This window comes from Oncorhynchus clarkii, chromosome 16 (assembly GCF_045791955.1).
Source record: "Oncorhynchus clarkii lewisi isolate Uvic-CL-2024 chromosome 16, UVic_Ocla_1.0, whole genome shotgun sequence".
Classification (NCBI taxonomy): domain Eukaryota; kingdom Metazoa; phylum Chordata; class Actinopteri; order Salmoniformes; family Salmonidae; genus Oncorhynchus; species Oncorhynchus clarkii.
Genome location: NC_092162.1, coordinates 23854262 through 23866625, shown reverse-complemented (window position 1 = coordinate 23866625; position 12364 = coordinate 23854262). Strand labels below are relative to the sequence as shown.

The 12364-nt window shown below is 38.7% G+C and overlaps 2 protein-coding genes across 2 annotated transcripts; one reads left to right on the top strand and one right to left on the bottom strand.

Moving 5' to 3' along the window:
• The first annotated feature begins 3946 nt into the window (after positions 1-3946).
• LOC139368234 (CD79b molecule, immunoglobulin-associated beta) lies at positions 3947-10473 on the top strand. The gene is made up of 5 exons (XM_071106902.1): positions 3947-4130; positions 4882-5190; positions 5564-5682; positions 6004-6057; positions 8132-10473. Exons 1-5 carry the CDS (start codon positions 4067-4069, stop codon positions 8228-8230), a joined length of 645 nt encoding a protein of 214 aa, XP_070963003.1. The 5' UTR covers positions 3947-4066; the 3' UTR covers positions 8231-10473.
• On the bottom strand, positions 9441-11623 carry LOC139368235 (interferon a3-like). The gene is made up of 5 exons (XM_071106903.1): positions 11486-11623; positions 11245-11319; positions 10887-11033; positions 10386-10463; positions 9441-9539 (listed from the first exon to the last, which is right to left on the bottom strand). The coding sequence occupies exons 1-5, from the start codon at positions 11621-11623 to the stop codon at positions 9441-9443; spliced, it is 537 nt and encodes a 178-aa protein (XP_070963004.1).
• Between the last annotated feature and the right edge of the window lie 741 nt (positions 11624-12364).

Genomic DNA, 12364 nt, shown 5'->3' with positions numbered 1-12364 from the left:
AGCTGTTTTGCAAGGAGGAATGGGAAAAAATGTCAGTCTCTCGATGTGCAAAACTGATAGACACATACCCCAAGCAACTTACAGCTGTAATCGTAGCAAAAGGTGGCGCTACAAAGTATTAACTTAAGGGGGCTGAATAATTTTGCACGCCCAATTTTTCAGTTTTTGATTTGTTAAAAAGTTTGAAATATCCAATAAATGTCGTTCCACTTCATGATTGTGTCCCACTTGTTGTTGATTCTTCACAAAAAATACAGTTTCATATCTTTATGTTTGAAGCCTGAAATGTGGCAAAAGTTCGCAAAGTTCAAGGGGCCGAATACTTTCGCAAGGCACTGTATATACACAGTGCATTCAGAAAGTATTCAGACCCCTTGACTTTTTCCACATTTTGTTACAGCCTTATCCTAAAATTGATGAACTTGTTTTTTCCCTCTGTAATGTAAACAATTTGGAAAAAGTGAAGGGGTCTGAATACTTTCTAAATGCACGATATACACACTACATGACCAAAAGTGTGTGGACACCTGCTCGTCAAACATTTCATGCGAAAATCATGGACATTAATATGTAGTTGGTCCCCCCCTTTGCTGCTATAACATCCTCCACTCTCCTTGGAAGGATTTCGACCAGATGCTGGAACATTCCTGCGGGGACTTGCTTCCATTCAGCTAGAAGATTATTAGTGAGGTTGGGCACTGATGTTGGGTGATTAGGCCTGGCTCGCAGTCTGCATTCAAATTCATACCAAAGGTGTTCGATGGGGTTGAGGTTAGGGCTCTTTGCAGGCCAGTCAAGTTCTTCCACACCGATCTCGACAAACCATTTCTGTATGGGCCTCACTTTGTGTATGGGGGCATTGTCATGCTGAAATAGAAAAGTGCCTTCCTCAAACTGTTGCCACAAAGTTGGAAGCACAGAATCATCTAGAATGTAGCAATACGATTTCCCTTCACTGGAACTAAGGGGCATAGCCCGAACCGTGAAAAACGTCCCCAGACAATTATTCCTCCTCCACCAAACTTCACAGTTGGTGGCACTATGCATTCGGGCAGGTAGCATTCTCCTGGCATCCGCCAAACCCAGATTTGTCCGTCAGACTGCCAGATGGCGAAGCGTGATTCATTACTCCAGAAAACGCATTTCCAATGCTCCAAAGTCCAATGGCGGCGAGTTTTACACCGCCCCAGCCGATGCTTGGCATTGCGCATGGTGATCTTAGGCTTGTGTGTGGCTGCCCAGCCATGGAAACCCATTTCATGAAGCTCCCAACGAACAGTTTTTGTGTTGATGTTGCTTCCAGAGGCTGTTTGGAACTAGGTAGTGAGTGTTGCAACCGAGGACAGACGATTTTTACTCACTACTCGATTCAGCTCTCGGCGGTCCAATTCTGTACGCGTGTGTGGCATACCACTTCCCAGCTGAGCCGTTGTTGCTCCTAAAAGTTTACACTTCACATTAACAGCACTGACAGTTAACCGGGGAAGCTCAAGCAGGGCAGACATTTTACAAACTGACTTGTTTGAAAGGTAGCATCCTATGACCGTGCCACATTGAAAGTCACTGATCTCTTCAGTAAGGCCATTCTTCTGGTAATGTGTGTCTATGAAGATTTCATGGCTGCGTGCTCGATTTTATACACCTGTTAGCAACGGGTGTGGCTGAAATAGCCAATCCACATACTTTTGTAGATAGAAAAAGTGTGCTGAAATAGAAGTGGGCCGTATTCAAACCCATGATGCAGCAGTATTTGTGTTTCGGAGGCATAGACCTAGGCCACGACACATTTACGTACTTAAAAAAAAAAAATCTGCGTCTGAGACACATGGTTATGTTTCGTCACTGTTTCTGGTGCTTTGTGCATTCTTACTGTGCATAAATCTGGTACATACCATGGAGCATGATTCATTGATGTAGCATTTTGCAGGCATCAGCCTGGTTCTTATCTGAGCGCTGACATACATTTTTTAAAGTCAAAAACAGGGAACCATGTAAGGCACTTCAGCGACTGCATCACCCCCGCCCCAAAGGACTATTGGTGCATCAAAGCACTTTTTTTAAAGTGGATTTCATAAAAGCCTCAATACACTTTCTCCCCAAAAAAGCAAAAATGATCCTGAATTTCCCCTGAAAATTGTGGTAGTGACTAACACGAGCAAAGGAATCATTATGGAGATATTGTATTGTAGATAAATGAGTAATGATTCACAAACAAATGATGTGCTGTGAAAATATTTAAATGCAACTTTCAAATATAAATCACGGTATGGATAATTACTCATTCATTTACAACACATTTTACAGCAATCTATCTCCAGCATCACTCAGCTTGGTCTACATCAGTGGTTCATGCATGTGCGCACAATCGCTGCACAAGTGTAGCCTGTCATTACAGCCATAAACAGTGACGTATTTTCAAAACGAAAGATACAGAAATACATTGAGTTGTACACCTGCATTTTGGGCTGGAAGTCATTCGTATTAGCAGCCAATATCAACTAGGGATATCATGTCACTTCTCTGGAGACCAGAGCAAGCAGGATCATACTGTCTACCTGTAGGCTCAGCCGTAAAGGCTCTGCATGGTCAATCCAACCTCTGAAGTGGCCATACAGCAATTACTGAGATGCAGACTCTGCAGACATCAGGGTGAGTTGGATGACCGTTCAAAACTATTTTTCCCAGTCGGTGCAATTTTCCTTCTGAGTTTCCAGTTGTCTTGAACCACTGAAGTCGGAAGTCGGAGATTTCCGAGTTCCCAACTGTTTTGTACACGCATTAGAGACATTATGTCAGACTATTTTGCAGTTGACTGTCATAGCCCTACATTAAAAGTACTGTATGTTATCGAAGTTGAGAGGACAATCAGAAATACTGACAGAATGTTATGCAATTGACTGCTATAGCCCCAAATTATTTTTTTTAAACATTGGCTTATAATGACATACTCACAGTTGAGGGTCACAAGAAGCAGATTTCAAAATGGGGTCGTTACCTGGGTTAAGGTAAGGATTAAGGTTTGGGATAGGCTTAAAACAAAAATAAATAAAAAACACTTTCTATTGCTGGATTCAAACTTGCAACCTTTGGAATCAGAGGCACAAACAAACAAAAACAATTGTCAAAAACAACTTTCCATCGCTGGATTCAAACTTTCAACCTTTGTCATCTGAGGCACAAACAAACAAAAACAATTGTCAAAAAAAACCTTCTATCGCTGGATTCAAACTTGCTACCTTTGGCCCTTTGGAATCAGAGGCAGATGTTTCACGCTCTCAATCCCCCATAACCTTTTTGTGACCACTGGCTCAGGGGGTCAGGTCCTCCAGTTTGAGAACCACTGGCCTACATGTTACCAGCCCAACATGTTGCAGCAGATCATTCTAAACACACAGCACCACATTGCTTTATCATAAGGTATGAGGTATGGAAGGGAGGGGTATCCATTTTAAAGTAGGGGGCTCTGATAAGCATGTTTGAGCGGATTATGTCAAATATCACACGAGTACACTTTATTTGAATAGACCCTATGTGGACACAAGTTGCAGAGGAAAGATGTTTGTTGGAAAATGTTAACTGTTTGTCGACTAATTGTTTTCTAAAGGCAGTTTAATGAACTTGGGTCATACCTGTTAGTGTGTGACTTCAGTTTGTGTTTGGTAGTTTGCAACTTAAAGGGATAGCTCAACCAAATGACAAATTCACATTTTGTTTCCTTACCTTGTAAGCAGTCTGTAGACAAAGACAATTCAGTGCAATTCACTTCATGAATACAATTCACTCTTTGGGGTTGTTTATGTTGCCACTGCTACCATCCGCTATCTTTGGCATTTTCAAAACTAACATGTAAGTCAAGCAAGATTGCAATTTTGAAATGTGGGTGAACTATCCCTTTAATCATATCCTGTCTCTTATTTGTTTGATTATCTTGAATGGGGCATGCGCAACCAAACAGTGGTCACACCCACTGATGCTGGTGTCTCTCTCCACGCTACAGTCAAGGTGCTATTCTGCATAGATTATTTTGGGGCTAGTACAACTTGTGCTTTTGCAATCTACAGTAGTAATGTTGACCGCCATGTGCTGGCTACTGGTTGGATGTTGTGGGCTCGCCTTTGTGAACCTCTCAGGTAAGAGATTGGTACACTGACTTGTTTTAAGAGTGATTCCTAGCATGTGTGCTGACAAAATGAGACATAAAACACTGGAGTCATCACTTTACCCCAAGCATTACATTTAGGCTGCTCTTGAAGTTATCTTTGTATCGATATTTACAAATATTTGACATGTTGGATATTTATAAACGTTTGTTTTGCAAGTATTTTGTGTTGTTGTTGCATTGGACCACGTCTCCAGCATTGTTTCCTGCCCATCTGTGTAAAAGAGGAAGTCAAACTAACCTCACAATATATCTGTAATAAACATTTAGTTATGATCCATGTACAATTTGTTACCTCCAAGATTGTTTAATCCATTGTATTAGCCATTAATTTATGTTATTTTTTTTACATTTACTTCGTCGTTTTGTGTAATTGTAAAATAAGCAGAATATTTATTAGGCTGTTACTGTAAAACAGGCATACGGTCATTTGAAATAGCTTGGGTAGGCTTTATACATTATTTCATATACTGATGTCTAACACGCTTACACATTTATATATGATATAATTCATCAGAATCGAAAGATTACAGGAATTATATGAAAGATTAGTGTTTGATTATCTATGTGATAATTGCCATTTCCTCATAACAAATATCTGACAACATTTGCTGATGAATCATGTTAATTTAACAGTAGTAGGTTTTATAAAATAGTTCAACGCTTCCATCACCTGTCTCACTGACCAACCCTTGTGTCTCTCATCCCATACGTCTCTCCAGTGGCTTTAAACAGCCCCCTACAGGTCACCCAGAAGCCTCGTTTCCATTGGGTGAAGACCAATCGCACTGTGGCCATATTCTGTGTGGTGTCGGACCGAAACCAAACTGCCACGGTGGAATGGTACAAGGCCTCAGAATACAACACCCCTAGGAAGAAGATAGAGGGGGACCGGGTCACTGTGAGGCAGAAGAGCATGTTACGAAATTCCTCGATCGAACTCAGACATGTAGAGACGGAGGACACCGGATTTTACTTTTGTCTGATTAACAACATCACCTGGGGGCCAGGGACAGAGCTACAAGTGCTCAGTAAGTAGACTACAGTATAGCCCAATGCAATCTCGGATGGTGACATAAAATGTTAAGAATGATTGGTTGAAAACTATTTGGAATCGTTTTTGTCAATGGGATGGCATCTGTTTAAGGATATGTTTTGCTTTATTAACTACTATGATTTAAAAATATATATATACATAATCCGCATCATTGTCATCCTCGGATTTAAAGATGGTCATAGATTGTCAAAATTTACAAACTTGTAATTATCTCTCTCTCTCTGTGTGTGTGTGTGTGTGTGTGTGTGTGTGTGTGTGTGTGTGTGTGTGTGTGTGTGTGTGTGTGTGTGTGTGTGTGTGTGTGTGTGTGTGTGTGTGTGTGTGTGTGTGTGTGTGTGTGTATAAAGGACCCTCTAACAGTGAAAATGCAGAAAGGAGAAGCAAGCTGAAGGATGCTTTGATATTTCTCCAGGCGTTACTCTTAACGCTGTTTGCTCTTGCCCCACTGCTACGCCACCAATCCCTGGTGAGTCGCTTGACACAATAAATATACCTCCCTGAAAACCTCAGCAAAACAAAATGATGCATTTTTATGCATTATCTGGTGTGATTTCAATATGTTTGAATGTACCTGACACAACAAAACAGATGAAATAATTTATTCACATTGACTACTTACATTCTGATCTTCGAGATTTTCAAAAGTTTCATTATTTTGACACAAAGGTGAGAGGGTACAGTGTATGTATGATACAGTATGTGTAAAATATATGGTGTAATATGTACAATTTGATACTTGGTTTTTATTATGCAGAATTGTTTTCAGATGTCTTTAATTTTCTTTCAGTTGAAGAAGGAAGATGCCATTTATGAGGAACCTGAACATGATCACATCTATGAGGTACAGTATGCTAATGATGATGACAGGGTCTTCTGTGGTTTTTGATGAAAATGGAGCTAAAACCACCTCAATTCTCTATTTGTTCTCCCTACTATCTTGTATGCTGCAATAGGCTGCAGTGTAACAATTTGGTTCATATTAAAAGGACAAGACGTCAGAGTTTGGGTCAATTCCGTTTGAATTCATGTCTGTTTAGGGAATGTAGGCCTATTGAAAATCAGGTTGCACCTATTTTACGATGCGAAGGTAACACTGTAAATTATTTGAGTTCCTTTGGGAACCATTAAAACGTATACCACTCAGAGCCATTTGGTATCATTACCATTATTAACTACCGTATAGTACCAGAAAGTATCCACTGTTACCGCACAATTTCTCATTCTGGAGTGGCTGTGCAACCTGTGTTCAGGACATCTATTCGTGTGCACCAAACAACCTTACGTTCTGCGCATGTTACTTTACGGGGGGGAAAATAGGGATTGAAATGCAGCCCATGCAAAACAACTGATATCTCGAGTTTTAACAGACAGATTTTTTATGGGGATGTTTTTATTATGCTAATTTCATTCCCGCAGGGAAGTGTTAGTTACTGTGTGGATTGTTATTAATGTACTTTTTTTTTGGAGGGGTTGATACATTTTATGTTAGGGAAAATCAAGTTTGACATTTAAAAAAAAACTTTAGAAGCCTTCAATACACTACAAGTTTCCTGCATCAACAGGGTGATCAAATTAAGATCCGACACCTGTAGGTTACATCAATTGGTGGGTAATTACAGTCAGCATATAACCAACAAAGATTTCCTTATGTTATGTCTTAAAATAGATTCAACATAAGATACCTACCTATACACGGCACATAGGCTACCGGTAGATTAATTCCAGCCCTGTTAGTTCTAAATAAAATTAAACCAGTTGAAATCGCACTCTAAATGTATTAAACTTCAAAATTGCATTGTGGGTATACGTGTACACTGTACAGACTTATCTATGGATTGTGCACCCATGAAATGGCGTAATCAACCTACTCAGTGACACCCACAGAAGACAACTCTGCATAGTTTTTTGTTTGTTGTTGTTGTCATTCTGTAGCTCTTATTGCAGGATTTTGACAAGTCCCCTCCCCACTTAGTCTAGTATGTGTGTTGAATATTCATGAGGAAGTAATTTCCCCCAGTCAATGTCCTGCTATAAGAGCTATGATGCTAATATTTGTGTAAACTCTACAAAGTTGTCTTCTGTGGGTGTCACTGAGTAGGTTGATACAGCATTTCATGGGTGCACAATCCATAATGTTAGGCTGTACAGAGTATCATGAATGTTCAATATGCGCAATAGACTAAGTGGAGGTGATTTTCGACAGTCAAAGTCCCACATTAAGAGCTGTGACACTAATATTTTTGTTAACATTAGCAACAATAGTGGAATCAGCCTAACTTTAGACGTGATCGGCTATCAGTGACAAACAGGAAATTGTGTTTTTCCTCACAGCTGCATGCTTCTTTCTCTCTCTCTCTCTCTCTCTCTGCTTCAGTGACTCTTTAACCACAGCTTGTTTGTTACCATTGTCATAATGTGGATAACAAAATGTTTTCATTTTAGCATTTGCTAAGGTGGTGTTGTTTCCTTTTTTTGTGTCATTCCAGCATACACTTCTTATTTTCTGCATTCATTTGGCCCCCCCCCCCATTTTTTTATATTAATGGTGGGGCTTCATCTTCCTTAAGCACTGCTTCTAATTAAAATAGTACGGAAATATTTAGGTACTACTTTTGCTCTAACTTGCTTTACACAATCAACTTGTTGATATACCAGTAAAGACATACCAATAGCATAACCATCCAATTGTCATTAACAAATGGAATTCATGCAAAAGCAGCACATTGTACATAAACTGTAGCCTACTTTTGTATTTATTTGTACGAGTGTATTCATTGCATGTGCACAAAATTACATTTCATCACAATACGTTTAGTTGTAATGTAGTAAATAGTACATTTTCCCACCTTCCCCCCCCCCCCCCCCCCCCCCCCCCCCCCATCCCCACGCCATTTTTCTGTATTTGACGCATGCAGGGCTTGGAGATCGAGCATTGTGGTGATCTGTATGAGGACATCTCAGTGTATGCTCAGCCTGGGCCAGCAGAGGCTGCTGCAGCTTGGAAGCAGGAGTGAGCTGCATCAGCGCGGAGATGGGGATTGAGCTCTCCTGTCATCCACTGCATCTCAATGCCTATCCGCCCCGTATTCGTTAAGCGTTCAGAGTAGGACTGCTGATCTATGATCAGTTTTTGCCTCAGATGAAAATGAATAGACAAGGGGGATCTGATCAAAGATCTGCACCCCTACTCTGAGATCCAATATGAATACGGCCCTGGACTCAAAGGCCAATGTCTCATCCATGGTGTTACAGGATGTATGTTTAGTGATTTGTTCAGATGACCACTATTTCTTCATGTTATAGATCCATCCATATGGGTAATGTTATTTTAGAATACATATGCGCGTGTTCTTTTCGATACCTCCTATATAAGATGCACGTAGAGGAACAGATTGTTGATTCAGGTTTTTCTAATCGCATGTTTTTCTCTTTTCACCTATCTCAAATGTGTTCATGTATTCTTTTCAGTTGTGCTTGATTTGGTGTCTCTATAAAAGGAGTTTTGAGTTGGTGCTATTATTTTGATTGTTATATAATAGGGTGAATGCGACAAAGTTAGTTATTGCAATGCTTGTTTAACGAGGCTGGTCCATAGAAAGGCTTTCTCTTTTCAGCTTCTCCTGTTTCAGTTGTAAATACTCAACCTGATCGCGCCCCTTCAAATTGTATCAATGTGGGTGTTTTGTTAAGTGGACATGTGGCCTGGATAAATATGTAGGCCATCCATTGCTGATTTCTAATAATGTTATACTCTTGCCTGTACTATGATATGGCAGCATTGTAAAGTGGACTTTGCCTTAAATGTCCAAAGACAAAAAAAAACAATTTGTCCCGAGAGAAAGTTGTTTTTGTCTAGAGCTGTCATTTCTTTCAAAAACATCACAATGCCTAAGCTCTATTGTTGTTATGAAAACTATTACTATACCATATACTGTTAAACAGTGATTGCCAAATCCATATGTAGTCAAAAATGCATTTAATGAAGTAGCAGGTAAAAGCATACATCTACAGTAATTTTGTGTATAAAAATGTATCCAGCAATCATCAACAGAATAAATAAAAGTTAATAAATAACCCAATAAATAAATAGATTTAAAACCAGATAAAAAATTTAAAAAAACATTTCCATGTGGAATCAATAAACATATCATAAAAAAAATACAAAGAAACAGGCGAAATACATGACGTCACTCATACGTGACGATAATTATTGCGTTGCTGAGTTTAGATGCTGTTTTCTGTAGCTGAACCCAGAAGAACCAGCCTCCTCAGATGTGTCCTAACCTCTTTCCTGACCAGCTCCCATGCATGAGCACTGTATGCCTGCAGATTGATGACAAAGCCACAAACATATTAGCAGTTGAAAATCAGATTACCCTCATCATACAGAAGGGAACATTGCCTTTAAATTTCTAGCGCACTGTAGCGCAGCTCTTTAGCATTAAGGATTAAATTGAGCCCTAAATTAAACAAGTACATGTTACTGCAGTGTTGATAGGTACACATTGTTAAATCTGTTTACACCATGAACAGTTTCAAGTATTTGTCAAATAAACAACAATTATTGGATGAGGGAAGGTTTAGCCAAATTGAATCATGTATTTATTTTTGTATTTACAAATACAATGTACTTACACTGTACTTTCCAGTGTAACTACCATTTTCAATGTATGTACAGTATATTGTTATGGACACATGCAGTACCAGTCAAACGTTTAGACACCCCTACTCATTCAAAGGTTTTTCTTTATTTTTTTTTACTATTTTCTACATTGTATAATAATAGTGAAGACATTAAAACAACACATATGGAATCATGCAGTAACCAAAAAAGTGTTAAACATATCAACATATATTTGAGATTTGAGATTCTTCAAAATAGCCAACCTTTGCCTTGATGACAGCTTTGCACTCTTGGCATATATTTAGATTTGTTTAACACTTTTTTGGTTACTACATGATTCCATATGTGTTATTCCAAAGCTTTGATGTCTTCACTATTATTCTAAAAAATAAAATAAAAACCCTTGAATGAGTAGGTGTGTCCAAACGTTTTACTGGTACTGTATGTCGAAGATTATTGTAAAACAGGATCCAATGGCTCACTGTGACCATGATGATTCATCTCATTATGGCCACATATGAAACATTATTTCAATAAAAACTCACCATTCTTTTAAGGACGTGGTTGTTCAGCCTCTTGAAGTACATTTGCAGATTCTTGCTATTTTTTTTCTGGGCCCTAACCTGGATTGATGATAAAAGCATGACTGAATGTTTGTATCTCCTATAAGTTATTTTCAATGCATTGTGTTTCCCTACAAATACATTACCAATTTAAACAAAAGGCCCGTTAAAGTATAACACAATTGTGAGTAGTTTAAATAATTTGAGGAGAAAGAATTGCACTATAGTTACAGTCTGTTTGTGGAATAAAAGTAACGTTCTTAATATAGATATTGCATTCCTCCAACTCTCTGAGACTCCAGTCCATTCATTCAAATTAACATGTGCTCATATTAAAATGTCTAGCATGCATGGTCCTAGATCTGTTTTGACAACTTGATCGCTGTCAATGTCCAACTGAGTTGGTAAGAGAGCACAAACATATATTGGACCAGGCTAGAGAAGTCCTATTCCAGCTGTAGAATATGAAGATGTTATACTTACACATGACTGAAGGCCATCAGACTGACTGGTGAGAACATTGAGGAAGATCTCCACTTTCTTCTCATCCCAGACAGAGTTTAGTTCTCCATCAAACAGCTCAGCGATCTTGTCAAGGGTTTGGAGGATGAACCAAATTGTGTCATCAGTCTGTAAAATGAAAGACATGAGGAAATGACTTTAACCTGATCCGTACTAAATTAATTCATATTTGCCAATCAAAATAGTTCACGATGGACATACAATAACATCGGGGTGTTCATTTTTCTGGAATGTCAGTACAATGCTAATGCATACATCCTCTGTGCACCACTACATCCCATGCTAAAGGTCGACTATCTCATAAGACTGCCTAACTTACTGGTAAATATTCAGCTTGCTCGTACAGGTCCTCTGGGAAAGGTATGTCCACACTGTCTGTAGTAAACTCCCCACCCTATGTTTAAGAGAGAGAAAAAAAAACATGATAAATACAAATTCAATGTATACATTCAATAATTAATGTACAATATTCAAAATCATAGAATTCAGCTTCAATTTCTGTTGGCACGATACAATTACAGCAATGGTTTAGAATAACAAAAATATAAGAATCTACTCACCATAATATTGAGTACGTTCATTAAGGTCTCACTGTGTTGTAGGAATTTGTGATCGTCCATCCATCTGCAGCCCACCGAGAAACCATTGCACAGGGTTAGAAACAAACAAATAAGCAAAGACTTCGTAGGCCTATGCATGTTGGTAATGAAAACGAGACGTGGAGCAAAAAAAAGTATATATTTGTAATACAAAACAGGCTTAGCTATGTCAAATGTCACTGTCTTGTTACTAATGTTTAGGTATACCAGCTTACCTGTAGGAATGCGACCTTTATAGTTTCTCAAAACGAATAGGGTGAAGCCAATACCTGTTTCACTTTCCGTACCTGCGACGGTTGGAAAACAATTAAGATCACATATTTACCACGACATTTATATTCGTTTATGTTTTACAGGTGTTTGGAAAGTCAATGTATTGTTTTTAGCAATATTCACACACATCGAATAGGCTACTGTAAATGTCATACCAAGCCAGCGTTGAATAGGACACATCTAAACATGTTTGAGACACTTTTTCCGATTTGCATGGCTTGAGCTGAGGCTATAAATTGCAATTGTTTGCAATTTTCTGTAGGCTTCGTCTCCATGTATTTTTCCGAGTCATTTTTCTGTAAATATGAATGTAGGCTATTCAATATGATTTTAACTAGCCTATTTGTTTTATTTCATTTAGTAGCAATCGAAATTGGGCTACTTTAATGTTTGCCATTGAACAAAAATATATTATTTATATTAAGCCCCTAATGTTATCAATTTTAAAAAACGTAGGCCTATTTTTATTTTTGACTTAATAGAACCAGCTACACCAGTCAGACTGTTCTCTCTACTACCGCAAGGCAAGCAGTACCGGAGTGCCAAGTCTAGGACAAAAAGGCTTCT